General features: G+C 36.4%; 2 protein-coding genes across 2 annotated transcripts; one reads left to right on the top strand and one right to left on the bottom strand.

Annotated features, from left to right (window-relative positions):
- Positions 1-322: 322 nt before the first annotated feature.
- On the bottom strand, positions 323-18,180 carry PI15 (peptidase inhibitor 15). The gene is made up of 6 exons (XM_014055902.2): positions 18,023-18,180; positions 17,183-17,497; positions 3,555-3,673; positions 3,227-3,359; positions 2,996-3,111; positions 323-2,395 (listed from the first exon to the last, which is right to left on the bottom strand). The coding sequence occupies exons 2-6, from the start codon at positions 17,453-17,455 to the stop codon at positions 2,260-2,262; spliced, it is 777 nt and encodes a 258-aa protein (XP_013911377.1). The 5' UTR covers positions 17,456-17,497; positions 18,023-18,180; the 3' UTR covers positions 323-2,259.
- A 1,949-nt stretch (positions 18,181-20,129) lies between these two features.
- On the top strand, positions 20,130-23,954 carry LOC148049166 (uncharacterized). Its single transcript, XM_087703573.1, has 3 exons — positions 20,130-20,167; positions 22,254-22,788; positions 23,814-23,954. Exons 1-3 carry the CDS (start codon positions 20,130-20,132, stop codon positions 23,952-23,954), a joined length of 714 nt encoding a protein of 237 aa, XP_087559699.1.
- The last annotated feature ends 323 nt before the right edge of the window (positions 23,955-24,277 follow it).

Here is a 24,277-nt window from a genome sequence, read left to right on the forward strand (position 1 = left end):
GTATGTACAATTGCTGTTCAGAAAGCATACTATACTACTGCTGAAAGTGATTAACCTTTAAATGTTACTTCTTTTTTAAAATATATATATATATATATATATATATATGTGTGTGTGTGTGTGTGTGTGTGTGTGTGTGTGTGTGTGTGTGTGTGTGTGTGTGTGTGTGTTTGTGCTGATAAATAAATAAAGGGAGACTAGTATAGGTCTATTTCAAGCTATTTAGCTCTCATCAGCTAGCCAAGAGCTAAATAGCTTGAAATAGATCTATACTAGTCTCCCTTTATTTATTTATCAGCACAAATAAAAACACACACAAATATAACAAAGGCAACAGTAAAAATATTGGGTTTCTGTCGTGATGGACTCTTGTGACGAGCCGATTGACAGATGATGGAAGCAGTTAGCTTCCTCCCATAATTGGGGCTTACCAGGGGTACTCCTTCTAGTACTCCTTCTAGTACTTAGAAAGGATTATAACCTATTCCACAAACTAAAATCATACTGGAATGGAGAGTTTTGTCCCCATGGCAGGACGAGTCCCTCACTACATCACTCTCAGTGATGAGAGGTCAACAGGTTATAAGGTTTACTTGTAATGTTAGAAAACTATTTCTTGACTATCTTTTTGCCAATGAGTTATGAAATATTGTTAGTGGAACAGTATGTTGCTGTGGGTACGGCCCTGTACAGGAGAAGCTAAGAGCGTACCAGTACAGTAGCTCGTTTGGCCCTCTCACCCGCCTGCCCTCTATAGCTGATTTTTATGGGAAATGGCAAAGTGAGCACGCATGCACAGCGTGCAGCCCCTCACGAGCCTCAACAAGCAGCTGGTTGTCGCAGGGGCGGTAGATTGCGAATGCATGCGCAGCACATGTCAGGCACATGCACAGCGCATGTTTGGCTCGTGCACGAACAGACCGCAAGCAGCGTACCGGTAGCAATGGTAAGAGCTACTCATCACTGGTATGTACCCCACAGAAGCTCAGTTCTACAGTATAATTGCTCTCCAGTCACTATTTTAGTGCTGGTTTAGTTTTGGTTACTATAAAGCAAACTAATATTCCTTTCCCATTAAGAAGCAAGATCTCTGACTCTAAATTAATGTTAGCTTATATATGAATAGAAGAGTGCATTATTATTACAGTCCGGCCTGTGTTGAACATCCAGGTAATAATAAACCTGATGCTGTTTAAAACATATCTAACTTTATCAAAACTAAACAATTCACTGTCTGATACTATTGCACATCCTCTAATGAACCTGGGATCCACATTAGCATGGCAGCATCCATCTGCTCCACTCTACCTACAAAGAATATCATTGATAAGAGTCAAGTAGTTCACAAAAACCCAGAAACAACAGGGGCCTCAAGTATCACAAACAGGAAGAAGAGTGTTTGGGACCCTCTGATGATAACCACATTGCTTTGATTTAGGACTTTGTTCAACTATAGCAACATAATTACGGTAAGTATATTTCTAAGTACTAAACTGTTAGTCTGTTAGTCCACAGAACTGTTAGTCCACAGAATTTTGCCACAATTGCACATATATTTTGAAGTAAAGGAAAATGTTTGGACTTTTTTGCTCAGTAGATACTTCTATTACTATTAGAGAATAAAGCTGTACAAATATACACCATTATAATTTCAGTATTTTTTTCTTCTGTTAAATTTTCTAGAGAACGTCATGTTTTTTTTTATAAAATTACAGTTGGTTGGACATATTTTAAAAAATATCATAACTTTGCTCATTCTAAATAGTGATACAAATAAATATCCCATATTTAAATTATTCTACCAATTTGAGTTAAACTTTTCAATTTGTAACCAGGATATATTTTGTTTCTCATTTTTGTAAAACACATACATATGCACACAAGTAAAACTCAAAGGATTAGATATAATAATCTAGAGTTCATCCTGTGCCCAGGCCTATAAATATAAAATATTTAAGGATACATTCCCTTAAGGTCTTTAAGGGTCTAAGCTTAATCACTTTAATTCCTATTCAAATTTTCCTTATCTTTGTTGTTTAAGGCACACTATTAATCTGTAGCTATTAGTGGTCCAAAAGAGTAACTTTGTCACTTAAAGGAAAATATTTAAATATACATTATATCCTTAAAAACTAATCTTCATATTATTACATAAAGTCCATAATAATATTAATGAATCAATACATTATATACAATATATGCAAATTTAAATATACAAGATTTTGTTACACATGCATTTCATTAGAACAATTGTACCATTTATTTAAACCAATATAAGTAGTTTGATGTCACTCCGGGAAAGCAAAGATTGTTAGTGCATGATCCTCCATAACTGGGCGGGCAAGCAGAACATGGCACCCCAACTTTATACGGTGCTTCTCCTATCCAATTTCCCCTAAGAAGGGAAAAAAACAATAATGTACTTAGTATGCTGAATATTTCATAACACACTTTATTGAATAACATAAAATATACTTTTTCCAAATGTTATCTGCCCAGCAGAGACTATTATACAAATACTCTTAGATGCAGAATCTACCTTTATCCAAGATGTTTAATTCACTTACATTTTTAGCCCCAATTCCTATGGACATAGGACTAGATAGTTAATTGTAGAACCAGAAAAATCTCATGAGAATACAAGTTACAATATGAATAGACTGAGGTAGATCCCTCCTATGTTGAGCTGATTTAAGAAATAAAATTTAGGGGTTGTAGATTGTTTATAATCAAATCACATGTTCTTAAAATTCAATGCTTTTTGCTACCAATTTTCAAAAAATGCTACGTATTTGCCACTGACAATTCTTTGCCCCTTTTGCTACTGTCATTTAAAAACATGATATGAGGTTTAACAACAGGAAATTCTTATATTTCTTTGAAATATGGAATTATAGCTGCCCTGATTTACTTTTATGGAATGCCAACATACAATGATGGCTTGGGTGCTGAGACAATATGAAACAATAGATTAAATAAAAACAGAGAAACTTACTTTGGGGCATAGTTGCATACCAAATAAATAGCTCGGCTCCAAACTACTCCCCAGACATTCATATTAGGGCACGTGTGGATTGCACAGCCTATTCTGTTGGAAGTGGCCCAAACCATCTAAAGAAATAGTATGATTTGTTTGTTAAAAGTCCAGCCTGAAAAGCAACATACTTATCACACAGACATAAGCTTTGAACTGAAGAATGGTACAGGAAAACTGAACCGATATCACCTGAGTATAATGTGTACACATTGGCCCGTAACATCTCATTGGACACCTTGGATTGCAATCCTGAGGATATGGAAAGGCATAATCTTTCACTTCATCATACCAGGGCTGCACCAGCTGGAGAATGGATCGATATCTGAGCAAAATTAAACAAGACAAATTGGTATTTTTGAATGTTCAGTATTACTAATGTGCCTAAATCATATATTATATGTAGACATGTATGTATTATTTATTTATTTTTGTAAATTACTTCATTCTCATACACTTGCAAGATAAAAGATGCTTGAAAATTAGTGGCTTGAAACAAATATATATGAAATTTAATTACCTTCCAGTCCGTACAGACAAATTTTGTCCCAGAAATCTCAACAAGTAAGATGGCCCATGGTCCCAAATACAGGTAGCTGCCCAAGCTTCTGCAGATTTAGCTAGATTATCATCCCACACCTGGCAAAATATAATATTTTTTTATTTATCCTAAATACTGAAAAGGAGTTCAGAAATATGAAGTGGATTGAATAATATAACGATCAAATTATGCTATTGAACACTTGTTGACAGACTACCCAAAAACCTAATTAGTCAGTTCTTCCATGTTTCTTTCTCCAGTGTGATGAACTGATCAAACATTATGAAGATGACTTGGCTGAGCTTCAATTCTAGGCAATTTATTAGAAAGTTACACTTTTGAAGACAGTTTATTCAATTTTATTCCATCCATCTTTCAAACTGCACACAAGCTGCATACTCCTCTGTGTGAAAGCAATTGACTAGTCCAATTCATACAAGAAACATGCCTATTGAGTGTTTTCTACCTTCTAGTTTCTCTACATCAGCAACATTAACTTCAAATAAACTTAAATGAAGAACTATTTACATTGAGCACAAACTCACAACTTCTGCCCAGTTAACAAGTCATCTTTCTTCCAAGCTTTGGCATAGTATCCTAACAATCCTTGACTGACTTAAGAAATTTCTAATCAAACATGGATTTTGAAGATTATGTATTTCTATCAACCTTGTAATGGTGAGAAAGAACTGGATGCTTGAAGCATACAAAACTTGGAGAAAGACCTATGATCTTATGGAAGTATTAAACAGGACAACAATGTACAGTATCTGCCCTTACTGTTCATCCTGAAGAATTCTCATAGGAAGCATTAAAACATCTGGTGTAGTTCTTGAAATAAACATTGTTACTCTTTATGCTTCACTGTAAAAATTCCACTGTTAGGTAACAGCGGTTCAGCTGCTCCAGAAAATGGGTCATTGGGCTAGGATCATTTTTTCTATATGAACCAACATTCTTACTGATTCACAGTTCCATTTATGGCAAATATGTTACAAAAAAGAATGTGTGGGCTTAAGTTGGTTTGGAAATACTACCCCTTCTAGTATGAAACTTTCATATTCAAAAAGTTTGCAATAGTTATCCTTGATTCTTTTACTACTGTTCCTACTTTACATAGAGAAAAACAAAATTCAGAAATAGATGTTTACAGCCACCCAATGAGTGTTTGCTCATGAGGCTAATATAATTGGATCTTCATCTCCTTTGTTCTATATGCCAATTTTAATGGGTCTTATCTGTTCTACTCAGCTTATTGTTTTCTTCATACAGATAATTGCATTTAATGAACTAAACCCAACAAAATATAAATTATTTCCCCAATAATTTTTTTGTAAAATAAAGTTTAATTTGATTTTTGAGAAAAAAGCTATTTTTGGAAATGATTACTTTAAAAAAAAAACCTTCAGACAAAACAACACTTTAAATAAAATTTAATCTGGGAACAATATCTTGAATTTAAATTACACTGAAATCTATTAATTTTATGTTTAAGTGCATTTAGACTTAATTTAAATGAGGTCAAAATGTTTCCTAAATGAATCAATAATAAATAATTATAAAGAAACAAAGTTAGCCAACTGATTATTTATGTATCATATCCCTGGCTTTATCAGTTGCAATTTCACATTAATCAAATTAAGAAATTCAGAGATTATTATCCAAATGAAGGGATCTCCTTAAATCATAGAGTTCAATAATTGCCCAGAACAAGTTAAATCATCGCAGAAAGACAGAGTCTGTGTCAACCCATCCAGGGAATGGGACCAATCTCTTCTCTGGATAATTGTTTCTACTGTCAATTTTGTTTCTAATTTGTAAATACAATGTACCTTTGTGCAATATGAATTCATGTGTCTGTATTAATCACTGTTAAAAAGACAGAACTAGTTGTTCTGTGTGATATCCCTTTAAGTATTTGAAACATGCTGTCATATCCTCTTTTCCTTTATTTGTTTATTTGTTTCCTGTGTTTATTATCTTTTACAGATAACTCAAGAAAGCGAACATATCCAACACACTTTCCTTCTCTTATTTTCTTTACAACAATCCCTTGGGATGAGTTGGGCTGAGAGACAATGACTGGCCCAAAATCACCCATATAGCTTTCATGCCTAAAACAGGACTAGAACTCATCATTCCCTGGTTTTTAGCCTTTTGCCTTAGGGATTTGATCAAACTGGCTTCCTTAATCTCTGTCATGGTGAAATTTCTTTGATCTACCCGTTTGATCTCCCTTAATAGAAACTGAGTTTCTAATTCTCTGATCATCCATGTTTTCCAACACTCAATCTATTTTAATTTCTCAGAATCCTTCAATTATGATACCTACAAACCAGCATAGTACTTTATACAGATTTTCACCAATGCATAATAAAAGGTAAACATTTCTTGTGATAGAAGCACTGTTTTTTCATATAATCCTCGTATTACATGTTGATTTCTGCATGAAGCTATAAAAAACATAAGCACAAATGAAATGAACATCTAATTCGCTAACATTGGCACTCTTTCTCCTGCTGTACCTCAGGGTCCTCAGGTTTTACATCCAATTTTCACAGTTAGTTAGTTTCTCTATTCTTTATTGCTGAAGAGGTATCTACCCCATGAACATTTTTTTTGCACTTAGTCTTGTCAATATATACTGTGGTTGTAGGAAAAATAAAATAGATTCCATAGGCCTGGAGTTTCTTGTTATAATAAAGACTTTCTAGATAATTCAGAACAAAGACAAAGAAAATTTGAGGGCACTTTCTGCTTGATTGTCTTCTTAATTGATTGTCTCCTTGATAGTTCCTTGATTACAGTATTATTTGTCTCCTTCATTGTTTGTCTAGGGTTAATTCCTACTTATCTGGGTGTTGGCTACTGGAGAGGTGGTGTTCTGGTCTTTTTGTTTTGTTCTCAGTTTTTATATTGTCTCTTTTGCATGGTATGTAAATATAGTTTAACTTTACATCTCTATTGATGTTTTGAGAGTCAAGCTTTCAGGAATTCCTTGGTGTTTAGATTTAATTTGGTCTAGGATACCCACAGTCTCCCAGTTGAAATTATAGTTGAGTCTGTCCATGTCTTGTGAAATTAAGGTGTTTTCATGGGGTCTTCTAATTGCTAGTAGGTGTTCATGGATGCACTCTACTAGTCTTCTGTATGGTCTACATTGTGGATGTTGCAATTCTTGTACTGAATATTGTAGATGATTCTTGTTGATTCTTCTACTTCTTCTTGGGTTACTGGGTCTTTTGAATTATGTAAGATGTTTTGTAGAGTTTTAATTAGCTGGCATGCTAAAGTGAAGCCATCTGGAGTTAAGAGTCTGTTGGATGTTTCTAAGATAATTATAATGTATGGTTGGAGTTATCCCTTGCATGGCTTGTGTTGGTTGTTCTATAGTTGGTTGAGTGGGTTGAGTTGAGTGGTCAGGCATTTTTTTTGATAAAGTTGTAGGGATATCTATTTTGTTGGAAGATATTGTACAAGTGGTCAGTTTTCTTTTTCTGATTTTTCAGGGTTGCTGCACTGTGCTTGTGCTCATCTGAATAATGTTTCCACAACTCCTCTTATGGGATGTTAGTTATTAATTTAGTAGTGAAGCACTTATTTCTCAAACTGGTGTGTGATCTTTCATTGTTAACACATTTCTTGGCTTGAGTGACTTTAATATTTTCAATACAATTTTAGCTCTGCCTTGGATCTATTCTTGCAGAGAAAGTCACTATGTGGATTGTATTATTTGGTTTGTGTATATCAAGGGAGTGGGTGAATTTTTAAATGGAATTGTCTATATATATACAGATGTTGATAAATTATTAAAGCTTCACAGGGACAAATCTGATTTTTAGAAATATGCACATTTACATAGATTCTACTCCTGTATATTGAAGAAGTTACTAGTTACTATATGCCCATGCTTACTTTGGAAACTGTTTTTCTAAAGTTCTGACTCAAAATAAAAACTAAATATAAGATTTAGATATATAAATATAAATATAAGATTCTCACCATGATCTTCTTTTGTTTCTTGGCTGTGATTGTTAATTGAGATCCTATTTTCCTTAAGAAAAGACCAGCTTGAGCAAATCAAAGTCTATCCGGACCCTTAACACTCTCCCAGCCTTCCAAAAAGCCACCAAAACCTGGCTGTTCTGGCAGGCTTGGGACTGTTGATAAATGTCCAGCCCCACCTAGACAGAATGGATGGTGTGTAATTTTAATAATTGTATTTTTATTCTTAATTTTTAAATGTTTTTTATCTTGTTTCTGTAAGCCGCCCAGAGTCCTATGGGATTGGGCGGCATACAAATTTTATTAAATTTCAAATTTCTGTAATCTAGCAATTTGTTTCCATTTTTTCACTATGCAGTATTTATGCATTTTTATCACTGTGTTTTACTTTCTCCTGGAATATTTTGATTTTTTGTTTTAATAGTACTACATTTATGTATCATTTACCTGTTATCAAGTGGGATATGAGAAATATAAGAACTCCAAATAGAGTGGGTGAAACATGCCTGGGAAATCAGTGTGAATCTTTTTTTAAAAAAAATTCTTGAAAACAAGTAGGTTGACCAATTTTTATTTGTAAGAAATAATGGCGCCTTTTTCTGAATGCAGTGAAGCTGATTGTTAGAGGTTTGGCTAAAGAATAAGCAATTAACTTACTAGTCTGTTCCATTTATTCTTATTGAATGTGGTGCTATAAAAATGATGGATGAAGTACTCAATGTTTTGAATTACACTAGGACTCAGAGAATGGAGCAGGCTAGAAGTGTGAATAAATCATATTCATCAACAACAGCTGCAGGAAACATTTAGCACTATGGGGACCAAATGGTAAAACTAAGGATCTTTTCACCCGCATCATCCATCTACTGTCCAAAATGGTGTAATTGGACTGATCAGCAGTGGCCTAATTTGGTATGAAGGCAGTGCTTTAGGTCACTGAAATTCAAGGCTTCTTCTCAATTTTCTTCCCCATCATGCAGTTATATATAAAAGAAAGACTCGTGTTTAAAAACCCCAGTGTTTGTCTTTTTGGCACTTTGATATTAATTTTGTACCATTCGAAGCTAATTTAGACTGAAAATTAGAACCTAAAGTAGCTCTTTTCCTTATCTAGCAAATGAAAACAAATTAATATTTTCTGATTCAAGTTGTAGTAGATATCTAAAATACAGAGCCATCATAACTAAAAGCTCTAACAGCTTTATACACCATTATTTTAAAACAGACTGAAACTGATGACCAACCTTATCTAAATTAATAATTTAAATATGCACAGAAGTGCTTCCCTTTAGCTACCTTCAGCTTTCAAACATGTGCAATACTATACATATATTATGTCCTTTATGCTTGCCTTTTTGAAAACTAAAAGTATATATGGTGATGTTTTAATGAGAACTGTCCAACAGGAATATGCTAGAGAAAGTAACAAAAAGTCAAGATGGAGATCATGGCCACATAATTAAAACACATTTAAAAGGAAAAGGGCTTATATTGTGTAGCCATGGTTGCCATCTCAAGTTTAGAGGATGTTGGTACTATCCATGTAAAAATTATATCTGATTTCCTGCAGATGAATTGCTACAATGTGCTCTATATGTGGCTGAAAACCATTGGGAAGCTATGTCAAGATTAGAGCAGTACAAGCAATGATGGGAAGTCACACAATTCTCATGGAACACCCATGCTTGAAGTGCTACACTGATTATCAATTGACTTCCAAGTGCAGTTCAAGGTATTAGTTGTCACTTTAAAAGCCCTCATGAAATGAAGCCTAGTTATCTGAGGGACTGTCTACTCCTGTGGTTTTTGTTTATCCTGTAAGATTTGACAGGGATACTCCCATCTTCTTACCAGCCTTTAAAAGAGTAGAAAAAACATGGTTCTTCCCTAGTACTTGGTTTAGAGAGGTAAGATTGGAGTTTTTGGCCTCTCCTCATAGGGGAGAGAGTTTAGTTATTGTAACCTCCAGATGACATTCCACATTGAATTTTGTTGATTTTATTGTTTTTTATATGTCAAATGTCCCAGAGACATTTAGAGTCAAGACAGCCTAGAAATATGAGAAATAAATAAATACATTTATTTCTTATTTACATTTATTTATTTATATTGGAAGATTCATTCTGGTTTTGACTTTTTTGTTACATGTATTTTCAAAACAGAGGTAGATATTGAACTAATGAACTGCCTTGATTTTATTTCCTACATTTAGATACAAAAATGAAAAGTAATTATAGTAAAATTATGTTGTGTCTGCTACTGTGTCCTCTGCTGAGGAGTAAACAAAAGGTACATGGTGTTTGTAAGGCTACTCTCTAATGAGATATCATGACTCCACTAATGCACAGCTACACAACAACTCCTTTGAGTCAAATTTACTGGACGGCTATATTTTTTTCTTTGCAAAAAGATGCAGATACAATTTACCACTAATACCTTCTGGGGTCTTTTATCACCTTCCTAACCTAATCCATATTTTTTTCCTGGGTGATCTCTCATTCAAGTACTCATTCAAGTAAAATTTAACTTCAAAGCTTGAAGGTTCATCAGGTGTGCTATCTGCTGAGACAATGTATGTTCTTAATTAACAGGTTCAAGAAAGGCAGAATGCATAATCCAAACAAACTGTACATACTCCAACCAGGATATTATCCCTACAAATGCTTTTATTGAGGGATAGCATTCTGATAGTTGTTATGCTTAGTTGAAAATAGTTTTGGACTGCTAGTAATTAATATCTGCCTTCAATGAACATCAACCAGATTTTTCCCAACTTCAACAAAACTTAAGAGTATTGAATTTAATTGTAGTTAGATGTGCACTGATATTTCTTTAGGTTCCTGCTGCACATACCTGCAACTGATATGATATTTCTGTGCAATTATCACAGTATGCAGTCATGTCTTCAGTTTCAAAGAGAAACTTGCACAAGGAAGCTGAACATTTGAAAATCCTGAATAAGAAAATTGGAACATGTTTCCTACCTCTGTGTTCACGTGGAAAATCTAAAGTAGACACTTAATCTGTTGGATAACCATATGTCTCAAGTGGTGTAGGGTTTCCTGACTAAGCAGGGGGTTGGACTAAAAGACCTCCAAGGTCCCTTCCAACTCTGTTATTCTATTCTAATTTGGATTCCCTTGAATGAGAGTAGAGCTACCAATATAACTCAGACTCCTGCTTTATCAAGGGCCTATTTCAACAGTACCCAAGTGTGTATGAATATAACAGGCTTCCTTCCAGATTGAGTTCATATTCTACTTGGTGCTTTGGAGAATTGCTTGATTAAACTCAGGCCCTAGAAGCCTGCCAGTTTTGACCCTGATCTGACTCAGAAATAAGACTGGGAAATGAAGCTTCCTGTCTTTCAGTAATTGTCATGAGAAAACCACAAATGGCTTTTAACTTTTTTTTCTTTTTTTTTTTCACAGAATAGGGTGAAATCCACAGACACAATTAATTCTTCAGAAAAAATGAAGTCAGTTCTGTTTCAGAAATAGAGCACAGAAGGTTTGGAGATAGACTCCTTTGCAAACATTTTTAGGACTATATGCTTATGCATTTTCAATTTTGAAGAAAATTAGACATTTTGTGGAATCAATTGTTGACATATCAATCTTGCCCAGTTTCAGACTGACCAGTGCCTATCACAAAAACTGTATCTTAAAATATTTTTTAAAGATAATTAATATTTTTAAATAGTTTAGAATTATTTTTTCCTATAGTTTGTAATTCCTTTGGAAATTGTAGTCATTTATCTGTGTTCCTTTATTTAAAATATGGCCATTATAAAAGAGGTGAAAGGATTTGTAGTTGGGCTGTAAAGTCTGATTTGGAAAAAATGGTGAATATCTTATTTCAGATAGAATTAACTGACATGTTTAGCAAGGACATTATATTCTTCTCTAAAGCATTGTGTCTAACAGGTGTAATGACCCATTTCTTGTAACAGTGATGTCGATAGGAAGCTGGGAGATCAAACACACAAGATGGTGGATATGATCTCTGATACAAAAGGGGTGGACTTGGTATGACTTTTTCAGTCAAAGTAAAAATACACAATGCAAAGCTAGATAGTAAACAATCCATTCTGATGTATGGTAACTTTCTACCAACTCTAAGTTCCTAAATCTAAGTTGATTTCAAGTGCAGTTATGGCGCACTGAAGTTTTTATTTTCAAAAAGTTGTTTGAATACTATTTATGGCTTTTCCAGATTTTATAAATATAAACAAGGCAATTCTTAGCAACTACACCTAACATTTGGTATTAATGAAAAAAGTAGGCAATACTCTAATGCAGTGGTGTAATTCAATTTTTTTTTACTACCAGTTCTGTGGGCATGGCTTGGTGGGCATGGCAGGGGAGGGATAGATACTGCAAAATCTCCATTTCCTCCCCACTCCTGGGGGAAGGATATTGCAAATTCTCCATTCCCATCCCACTCTGGTGCCACCCGGAGGTGGTATTTGCCGGTTCTTTGAACTATTCACAATTTCTGCTACCAGTTCTTCAGAATCTGCTGAATTTCACCCCTGTTCTAATGTCATTTGCAAGGGACAGTTTTAAACTGAATCAAAGAAACTTAAGGAGGCTCATTTCCTATTAAAGTCTGCTAGGTTTGGCTTCTTTTGTTAATAAAACTTAAAACATTTTCATTCTTCCAAAAAACTTGGACTGTTCACTTTGGCTGCTTATCTTCTCATTTACATAAAGTTATATTGTTATTTGATTGATAAAAGATGATTATCAATCCATTGTAGGACAAAGAACTCTTTTGAAAATATGGACTGCAATCTACCCATTAGTCCACCCTAGGTTAGTAGAAGGATGTTTCTCAACTCCCTAGCCCAGTGCTGAAAGAGAGCAGCTAGTGAACCAGTTCGCTTCCATGGCCCTGAGGCTTCCATGCCTAGTCTATCACCTTAACCACTGAACTACACTGGCTATCTATTTGATTAATTGATCAATTGAAATTTTAAAATAAATAATTAAAATATTGAATTTGATTGTTTTACCTTTTCAAAGCTGAGAGCTAACATATAGTAAATAGTCCAGAAGAGCAAAGGCCATTTTTAAAAAAACTAAAAAGATCTGTCAATGCTTCAGAAAAGATATAACTTGTAATCTTGTTTACATATAAAATAAAAACAGACTTAAGCTGTTGAGTAATTCATCCTCAGTTCCAGACAGCATCTTGGTTTCTTTCCTAGCAATTAAGTTACAAACGTCAGTGCTAGATTATGTAGCTTTAAAATGATTGGCATTATTTTAAAACTTACGCTTCTGATGTCAGTATTAGTCACTTGACTGACTAAGTGCCCCATTTTTATCAATTTAAGTCTAAAAAGTAGACAGTTGATTCAGCTGCGATCTCAAGGGTTAAGACCGTTCAAGACTGAATGTCATCTCTTAAAACGACATTGGATACATGCAAATTGCATATAATGCTATTCAGATTGATATAACCATATCTGAAGTCATTTTCTTAACTTCTTTGCAAAAATGTACACATGTACACATTTGCAGAACTACCTTGTTTCTTTCATTTTGGGGTTAAATTGGCATATAAGTGTTTCAAGAAGTATTATCATATTCAAAGTATGTTGGATTTTAAAATACTGGGTCATAATAAACTTTTCCAAATGCACTTTTCCAGATATTTTTTTCCATTTCTATGCTAATGCTTTCACTTCCTTTTAAGAACTTGAAAGTAAATAGTTTCACTCACTGTGCAATCCTTTTATATGTCCTAATACAAAAGTGTGCAATCTATGGTTCAAGGCATGTATATAGCCCTCTGTTTAATTTCCTGCATCTATTGGTCCAATTTCAAAAGGCTGTGCAATCTCTGGACAGAAGCCATCTGTCTGTTTTCTGGCAGCTTTCTGGGGTAGCCATAGATGAAGAAGAAAATAAGGAATAATCCAGTGAAACTGATCCTTCCTTCCCATATTTATTTTTGGCACTCACTACACAGGGTTTGGCCCTATCCATTGCTTATGTTCCTGTTGATTTTATTTTATTTTTTGCAATGCAATGCAATGCAGCCTTGCTTGCCAATAAAGTAAAATAAAATTAAAAGCTAATTCACTGAACATGATCTTTTATTCTTGAACTGCCACTGAATACGGCATCAGTGACAAGCAATAGTCAATTTGTGGACATTTTTACTGTACTGAGCTGCTTTCTCTCCTCCTAAGATCCAGAGCTCCCCAAAGCTTTTCCAGAAAGCTGATTCTTTCCTCAGGTGCTGGGCTGCAATTATAATTGAGCCCAAAACAGGTGCAGCTGTGTTGTGGATTTATTATTGTGCTTGGCTATTGTGTTATGGTTACTTTTAACTTACTTTGTATTTGTATCTTGAGGTTTTATTGTGTGTGTGCATGTGTATTTGTGTGTGTTTGTGTGTGTGCGTGTGTGTGTGTGTAGTTGTTTTTGTTATTTTAGGATTATGCATTTAAGATGGCTGACCATATAAATAAAAAATCACAATTGCGTGACATCTATATATGGAGCTAAGAAATAACTCCTGAATAGTTGCAAAATATTGACTTGTTTTACCTCAATTTCTCTGAAGGATTGTTATAAGGAGGAGCCTTGTCCCTTTTCATCACATTCACTCTACCCCCCCCCCCCATTTTAGAGTTTATGAGCATACAGTGGGGAAGGTAAAAAACCTGAGCAAGCAGATGGGATGGGGGAAATGCAATAGTAGAAATTCTGCTATTTCAAAATAGCAATTGAATTTCTTTATTAATGTACTCTTTCATCACAGTAAACCAAAATATTAATCATTGAAGTAGGCCCACACTCGCCAAAAGTGTGAAATATATTTCTTATTGTAGAGCTGTGCTTCTCAACCTCTCCAGGCAGAATTCTGGGAGTTGGAGTTCAGACATGAACTTATAGAGGTTGAGAGACACTGCTGTGGAGAAAGCGCTATAGTTCTTATTACTTTGTACATGGATTAATTGAGAATAAACTACCATCTTATAGCTTGTAAGAATACTATCAGTTCAAAATGTGCATACAAATCCACAATGAGTATTGTATTGCACATTGTATTTTTCTATAATGGTATTCAAATGTTTTTAAGGAAAATCCGTTTGTATTTTTATGTTGTTAATTCCATCTGGTCTACTATTTCCTCAAAGTTTTCATGTGTTTACTCCATATAAAAGGACTAAGTTCCACCATTGGTTCTTTACTTAGAGGTTTTGCTTGTGAGATTTTATTGTTAACAGAAAAGATGTAGTATGAAGTAATTAACATGAGTTAAAAATTAGTATGCAGAATCACCTGATCCAATTTAGGGAGCCATCTGGAACACAACATGGCTCATTCTGGTCTAGGCCATTCCAAAAGTAGGCCTATCTGATTCACATACTACATCCAAAGCAAGATTTAAACAAACCACACTTTTTGTTGGAGGAGAATGTAATGGAATTTGCAGGAAAAATAGCCCTCCAAATTGACAACAAACATTGTACATTTCAGACACAATAAAGATTTGCAGCAAAGATTGATACAACTAAATATTCCCTTGCATATAATTTGGCTCTGGGTCATGTAGAACTCTCTACTAGTTCCAAATGTGTAATCTCTGATAAAAGAGGATGTTTTTTTTTTATAATCCTATAAGGTCCTAAAAATTAGTTTGAAGTGGTCAAACATGCATTTGTATATCATTGCGATCAAGGTTGACTCTCACAGTTTACAAGATAAATAAAACACAAACATGCAATAAAACCCCAAGGACAAAAACAATTTAACCATATGCAATCATGGCACCAAGTCCAACTTAGTGCCAAGTAGATGCCACTCAGCCCTTGGGAAGAGGGGTATAAGTAGTGATTATTGTTTAAAAGGTTTTACTTATGAGCCCTCACTTTTTTACCTCACATATGGCGCAAGCCTAAGCAGCCCAACCTGAAAAAACATAGGATGGAGTGTTTCCACTAGGAGGAAGTGAGATGCTGCCATATATACCAAGAAGTGAAATCATGTACGTTTGAATGACTGAAACCAGCATCTTACTTGGAAACCTAATGGAAGGTAACGTAGTGCCTGTAATTTATCTAGTTGTGGGAACTCTCATCCACTGCAATTTTTACCAGTTTAAATGCAATGTAAATGTAATTTCAAATAATGTAAAGCACATTACTACCAGAAGTGCTTCTACTGTCAGGAGCTATCATTCAAAGTAGGAGCATAATTGGCACCTTATCTGAGGCAGGCAAAGTTTTCCCTGGCTATGGAATCCTCTTCTGAATCCAGCAGTAGCTGTGAATCTAGAACTTCCAAGTCATAGATCTGCTCTTTCAGGAGAAGTAACATCCATCAGAATTGAAAGCACACAGAACAACAGATGTTTTCTGGACCAGTAACAATGTGGTGAGGTTTAGCCTGATTCATTCCATCCAGGTCTCTTTAGCAAGCAATAAAGACCTCCATGGCATCTCAAGCCAGCTCAATATGCACTCATGTGTCATCAGTATATGGATGATTTATTTCATCCAAAACCATGGATAAACTCTCCTGGGAGTTTCATGTAGATATTGAAAAAGTAATGGTAAAAGGACCAAACCCTATGGTACCCCGCAGAAAGAGATCTACAGTTCAGAATATAATTTTTATATTTCAATAAAAAGGGAATTTACCAATATGTTTCACTTATTATCAAACAATAGAAAACATCATCCAAAACTGGGTAGCATATATGATAAGTAGTATATAAGATTGTTATACTGTACATTTATGTGAGCAGGTTATTTTAATGCTTAAGTTGTCAAATTTGATAATGACACCATTATGATTCAACAATTCCTTCTTTTGATATTATTGAAGATTTCATTGTTTTTAATTATATATCAACATTTGATACATTTTATAATTGCCCAAAATAAACTTCAATGTTTATGATATATTAAGTGACATTAAAAATATCACAGATTTACTGTTCCAAGAAAGCTAACAACAGAATTATAGGCCAACAGAAACAAAAACTGGCAATAGAAAAAGGGAAAAACATGCATATTTGATTAGACTTACCAAGAACAGATTTTAGGCATAGTGGAGTTCCTCAAAACTCCAAGTGATAAAAATATTTGATGCCTACTTTCACATTTTAAAATTTATGGTTCACTCCTGTGCATGTTGATTCAGAAATGCCATTATATGCAATGGATCATCTGATAACTGTGTGCAGGACTGTAATCTTAAAGAACTTTGTTACATTTTTCTATATAAGCAGAATAATTACCACAGTCAATTTTTGCTTTCATGTAATACATTAATCAAACACAGAATTAATTATGCACTTTAGCTACATTCAGATTATATAATCCAAAGAAGCCTGTTAGAGTGGCCTATTAGTCTAGACCATGTCTGCACCATAGGCAGAGGAAGGAAAAAATGGCCTGAATTACTCAGCACATGCAAACTATTACAGTTCTTTCAAAAGCTTTTGGCTTGCATTCTTTTATGAAAAAAAAAAGTCATTTGGCAATGTGAAACTTAAACAGATTATACTTTTTTTTTTATTTGCAAGATCCTTCCAAGTTCAGACATGAGGAAATGAATAAAGACATGGCTGCTTACCATGTATTCCATGTTGGATGCAGGTGGGAATACTCTGCCCCTGACCTGATTGTGAAAATCCAAAATGGCAATCATATCATTCTGTGAGATATATCGCTTTTTCCTGATTTTGGGGAGGCTTGCAGAAGCCAGATGAGTTTTCAAAGCTGCTTCAACATCAGTGTAATTTTTAGTTGACAGGAATAGGTCAGTGGAATTGGGCAACACTAGTGCACTTGCTTCATAGAGAATGGTAATTAAGAGAGCCCCACTAATGGCAGAAATGACTGTCATTTTAGGGTCTGTATACTTTAAAGCAGGAGACAAAGAGAGGATCTGTGGAAGAGAAAGGGTTAAAAATATTATTGGGATCAGACTAAATCTTTCCTTCCAGCTGAGTTTCCCAGCTGATCTCCCAAACCGATTCATGTGTGCAGCAAAGCACAGATATATGATGGTTGCAAGTAGTCAATTGAAATGCTGTGATGTCTCATGTTGCGTAGCAACCATACACACAAATTGTCCTGTAACATAGGTGACCATCTTAGTACAGCTCAAAGAGCTACAAAAAGGATTCAGCACACTATTTTCAAGCTGAAAAAAGTTTCTGAGCACACTGCAGAATAAGTTCTGCACTCATACTAAAGAGACATAATCAAAGGGGAAAAAATCAGGACAGGAGAGAGAGAAAGAGGGAGGGAGGGAGGGAGGAAGGAAGGGAGAGGGACAGGGACAGGGACAGGGACAGAGAGAACATAAAACCACTATCTTCCTCCTGCCATTCAACTGATTCAAGGAGCATCAGATGTGTAATAATAATAGTAAAAAGACATGCAACAGAAACTGAGCTCAGTGGCTTACCTCTTTGCAGAACCAAAAAGCCTAGTGTTATTATTCTTCCAAGTTAAACAGTTCTCTTCTGTGCTCTAATGTGAACCTTAGGGGAAAAAAGAGTGTATCTTATTACCAACTTACAAGGAGAAAGAAAGAGGGTGGGGAAAACTGAAAGCTTTCTAGCTGCTGGCTACGCGAACTGCTAACAGCTTTTATATGTTATAGTAAACTACAAAGGGCAACTCTTTTTCCAAGTCTTATGAACCCAAGGGGTGGAGTTTTGTACAGAAAACACAGTGATTGGGCTTTTACTGTAGGATATTAGGATATTGTTTCAAACACCCCTTTCACCCTGACTACAAAAAGGCAAGATTCAACTTTTTTTCCCCCTCCTCTCCTTTGGTTTTATTTCATTTGGCTTTCTTTTTTCATAGTTTAATTTCCTGATGTTAATACTGCTATACATGTGATAAATAATGCACATATTTTATTTTTCAGCAATCTGGATGGAAAAATACAGGAGGCTTAAAGAAACAGAAAAGCAATTTGTTTCATGTTGGCACTTGGAACACTGCTGTCAATTGTTTGGAGAAAGTGAGACTCTGGAAAAAAAGACGTTTGTCACCTGAATTCATTCCTCTGAATAGCAACAGAAGCCTATACTCCTGAAAGCAAAAAAAAAAAAAAAAGGTCAGGGAAACATCTGGTCTGCATTTGCTGGAAGGGGGGGATGGAATTCTTTAAGCAGGGAATGGTTCGGCCACTGACACAAAATGCAAATAGCTGAGGGGATAACAAAACAGCACCATGAGAAATGGGCCATCAGCTATGAGGGGTGCCAGTGACCCAGAGCCAGCAATCCCGTATCATGGATTTATAGCTTGGAGTTCCTTCAGTATTACAGGAGACAGAAGCAATGCCAGGTCTGGAAGCCTGAGGAAATCTTTACAATCAGCCCTATCAAACATTCCAAAGAGGGATATTTTGTGAAGTCAATGGAATGAGACTTCTCCCAGGAGAACTGAAGTAACAATTGGAGGGACAGAGGGATGAAAGGGCACTGGTGATTGCACAGAGAAATGCTTACCCACTTGCTTGGTCATCAGCCCAACTATGCTTTGAACCAGAGAGTATTTTCAAAATGCTTGCTGTGTGTAAGAGTGGTAGCACAGACAGTTTACAGAGTGAAAATATTGGCACTTCATCTTTGAGACATATAAGCAGCCAACAGCAGGTCATGTATCTCACTCTTTGCTCCATAACGCTGAATTGCTAGTTAAAAGTAGGAAATTCTTGTGGTGTGTAGTGGGAGGAGGGAGGAAAAATGAAAGAAATACCAGTATTTATCTAGTTTAATTTCATGAATCAGCCCTGTCATTAAACAAGTGGCACCGAAAGTTTAATTATTGCTTATGGCAGAAATCCACTTTGCTCATATCATCAATATTACCTTCAAAATTGCTTCCCACTTTGTAGACCATCATTGCAGAATAACAGAGTTGGAAGGGACCTTGGAGGTCCTCTAGTCCAACCCCCTGCTCAAGCAGGAAATCCTATATCATTTAAGAGAAATGGTTGTTCAATCTTTTATTTAAAACTTCCAGTGTTGGAGCATTTACAACTTCTGGAAGAAAGTTGTTCTACTGATTAATTGTTCTAGCTGTCAGGAAATTTCTCCTTAGTTCAAGGTTGTTTCTCTCCTTCAGGTGCTTTGGAGAATAGGTTGAACCACTCCTCTAATCATCTTTGTTGCTCTTCTCTGCACTCTTTCTAAAGCTCAACATTCTTTTTTATATTGTGGCAAACAAAATGGATGCAATATTCCAAAGTGGTCTTATCAAGACATTATAAAATAGTACCAATACTTCACATATCAATGCAGCCTAGGGCTTTTGTGTGGGCTTTTTTGGCAGCTGCAGCACACTGTTGGCTCATATTTAAGTGTCTACTAGGATTCCAAGATCCCTCTCGCAATTACTACTATTGAGCCAAGTACTACCTATATAAGGACTACGACAGAGCCTTGGGGTACCCCATTATTTACTTCCCTCTGTGTCAGTGGTGGGTTCTGGATCAAACAGTACAGTTGCAATGGGGCCCGGTGTCCTCCACTCAAACTTGTGCTGTATGCGCTATGCACGTGCAGGGAAGCAGCAAAGGCTTTAAAGGCAGGTAAGGAGCACGGGCAAGTGGATGGGCCCTCCGGAGCACCGTACAGGAAGTGTACCCGGTGCTCTGCGCAGGCTCAGGTATGCGTGTACCAAGGCGTACCGCCTGCAACCCACCACTGCTCTGTGTACATTCAGTTCCATTAAGGACTACACGTTGACTGTGATTGGTCAGCTGGTTAGGAAACCATATGGTATCGTCTAGTAACAAGCTGAGTGATATGTTCTTTCAGATAATAATGGGAGACAACATAAGTAAGATAAGATTAAACAATGGCTTCCCACAGTGCTCCATAATGGTACTTACACTATTCAGCTTATACCTATTAGATATGGCAGTGACAAGAGGATGCAAATTTGGATACACTGATAATTTGGCTAAAGAAGTATAAGAAAAACACATGGAGATGTCAGACAGCGTCCTATCCAAAGTTCTTAAAATCTTGGGAAAGTTCACTGACAGAACGGTTACTCCTAGCACCAGCAAAACATGCTTCTACCTTAATAACAAACTAGCATATGAAGAGAATATGGCAGCAAAAACCAATAGTAGGATCCACATACTCCAGATTCCCAAATGGGAATCTTTAGCTGCCACCCTCATTCATCAGCACTAGGGTTGTGCCATACTTACTAGTAAGGCTTAACAATATTGTGCCATACATACTAGTAAGGCTTAACAGCTGCCATACTAGTAAGTTATACAACAGACTCGGGAGGATTATAAGTGGATGTATTAAAACCACTCCAACTTGCTGGCTTCCTGTTCTGAGCCATATAGCACCACCAGTTTTATGAAGGCAAGGTGCCCTAATGAGAGAATACAGAAAAAATATGAACAACTCACTCCTATTGGTACATACTGGCCATTTATCAGCCGATCCTTCAAATCCAGGAAACCCCCACTGGCACTGGCACCACACCTGCCCAACAACTTTAACATCGATTCCCAATGGAAAGTAAATGGGTTGTTGAACTCCCAGACATAGAAAGACACAGAAAAAGAAAGACACCACAAAAAAGATGTCAGGCTTTGAACGACCATCTCAGCAATGGACAATCCTGAACAGGATTTGCACCTCACAAAGTGACTGCTGGGACTCTTTGGATAAATGGGGCATGGTATCTTCTCCTCAGTGTGTCTGTGGGGTCCCACGTCAAACTGTAGATTACATCAAGAGACCAGCTATAAGCAAAGACCATATACTGGTCCAGAATCTAGGGGGGAGGGGGTTAAGCATAAATGATCACTTCAATGATTAGATGGCCCAGACATCGGTATTTGAACACAGATCTTTGAAACATTTATATTTTATTTTGTTTTACTAATCTAGGTGAAATGTTAGTATATATTGCTTGTCCATGTATGATATGCCATATGCTAAATAATAATAAATATCACATGCTCAAATCTTAGTCCAAGTTATTTTTACCTCTTGTCTATACATATACAACCCCCAACCCAAATGAAAAATTTGCGGATGTTAATTTGTAAAGATAAATATATGTCAGGAGCATACATGAAGTTCAAATTTATTATTTTATTATTTATAATTGTGATTTAGTACTACTCATGCCTATGCACAGTTTTTTTTTTGCCAACTAGTGGTTAGCACTAGTTTAGTGTTAGATAAGGGTTAACAGAAGTTAAGAGGAGTTGGAATTAGGCTGTTTGTGGCTACATAGAGACACTAGGCAGTGGTGGGTTTCCATTTTTTTTACTAGCGGTTCGCTCATGTACGTGCGACACTCCTGCGCATGCACAGAAACTTCTGTGCATGCACAGAAGTGTCTGGATGGGTGGGCGGAGCCTCCTGCCACTGCAACTACTGGTTCACCTGATCCAGGCCAAACCAGAAGCAGCCCACCTCTTTTGACTCCGCCCCAGGTTCTGCTACTCCTTCTCCTACAATGCAGCTCTTATACTCCAGTTTAGATTGTGACTCTAGTACTTAGACTCAGTACTAGGCTATACTCAAAATACCTGTTTTCAATATGAACAGGAGACAATGTTTACCATTGACTAAAATATAATGAATATTATTATATTATATAAAATGGGAATTATGAGGATTGAGCTCCATACTCAGAAATATATTTGTCCACCCAAACGATGCCCTTGACGTGATGTCCCGATGCCTGGAGCCTGTGCGGATATGGATGGGGGGGAACAGGTTCAAGCTCAATACCTCCAAGACGGAGTGGCTGTGGTTTCCGTCATCCCAATTTGTGCATCTTGTTCCATCTTTGATGATAGGGGGAGAAATTTTAGCCCCCTCAGATAGGACCCGCAATCTGGGCGTCCTCCTGGATATGCAGCTTAGTTTAGAAGAACACTTGACGGTCGTAACCAGGGGGGCCTTTTACCAGGTTCACCTAGTACGTCAGTTGCGCCCCTTCCTGGATCGGGATGCTCTGTGCACAGTTACTCATGCCCTCGTCCTTTCTTGCCTGGACTACTGTAACACTCTCTACATGGGGCTGCTCTTGAAGAGCACCCAGAAGCTTCAACTGGTCCAGAATGCGGCTGCACGGGTTATCATGGGGGCACCTAGGTGCTCCCATGTTACACCCCTTTTAGGCGGCCTGCATTGGTTGCCAGTTGTCTTCCGGGTGCGATTCAAGGTATTACTTATGACCTTTAAAGCGCTCCATGGCTTAGGCTCAGGGTACCTGCGAGACCACCTACTGCCACCGGTAGCCTCCCATCATCCATTGCGATCCCACAGAATTGGCCTCCTCAGGGTGCCGTCAGCCAGACAGTGGCGGCTAGTGACCTCCAGGGTGAGAGCCTTCTCTGTGGGAGCGCCTTCCCTCTGGAATAAGCTGCCCCTGGAGCTTTGTATAATCCCCGACCTCTGGTCCTTCCGACGCGCCCTAAAAAAATTGGCTTTTCCAGCAAGCCAGCCTAGCCTGAACAAAACAAAATACAGTATTGATCACTGTTAATTTTAATTTGAATTTTTTTAAAAAAATGTATTGTCAATTTTAATTGGGTTTGGGATATTCTATTTATTTTTTAAAAAAAACTTTTATATTATGTGTTTCTTTTAATTGTTGTACGCCGCCCTGAGTCCTTGGGAGAAGGGCGGCATATAAATCTAATAAATCTCAATCTCTCAATCTTATGAGTATCACAAGAAGTTTCCACAAACTGTTAAAGGAGGTAATGGAGCTTCTTGTGTTTTGTATCCTGAAACCTCCAAATTATGTAGTCCTGCAGCTACCACAGACTGATGTATCTGTAGATACATGTGAAACAACAATACAGTATTCACAGTATATTGGACAAATTTGCTCATCAAGCAATGTACGTAACTCTAGTCATCCTTCCAAGTTTTACAAATGCCAAGTAAGATTCACTTCAGCAGATCATAACTTACCCTGGCAATTGGACAGTCTAAACTTGTATGATGCATAAAGCAGCCAAGAAAAAAAAGTCACAATTTCTTTTTTACTTACTTTGACTGGAAATGCTCCTTGTTATGTTACACTGAAATGTTTCTAAACAAGTCATTTAAAATAACAATGGAACTGAGAGAAATCAATGTCATCAATGTCATGTGAAATCCAGCAGTAAAAATGTTGACTTTAGCTCTTCTAACTTTCTCATAATCCATGAATTTGAGTGGCTGTTTTCTCTATTGCAGAAGAAAATTTCCAGTAACAGTCATAAGAGTTGTTTTACATCGACATGTGTGGAAAAATTCTACAACCAATTCTGTCTTAATACAAAAGTGAATGTGCTGTACAAAATGTACTGTACTGTACAAAGAAGTGATGATTTTTAAGGCATCATCTCCAAATTCTGTACAATTATGGAGACTAGTGTCAAGCCCAAGAAATCAGAAGTCCAGGACATTTAAATGAATATAAAGGTTTATTGCAAACTCATGCTCTCTACAAGCATCTGAACTAATAATGGTCAAAACAAATTTGTACTAGATAAGCGTCAACAGAATTCAAGGTGCTGGATTTAGATCTCTTGTGGGTGCAAAGGGACCTGAGCTGAGGTGGGCTGCACTTACATTCACAACGGGTTCGCTAGTTGTGAGCACGCATGTGCCCCTTTGGTACTGAAACGGAGCTTTAAACATGCCGCTAATCAACTCAG

The sequence above is a fragment of the Thamnophis sirtalis genome, unplaced genomic scaffold (assembly GCF_051295495.1).
Source record: "Thamnophis sirtalis isolate CommonGarterSnake01/CBP01778 unplaced genomic scaffold, rThaSir2_p1.2 scaffold_2, whole genome shotgun sequence".
Taxonomy (NCBI): domain Eukaryota; kingdom Metazoa; phylum Chordata; class Lepidosauria; order Squamata; family Natricidae; genus Thamnophis; species Thamnophis sirtalis.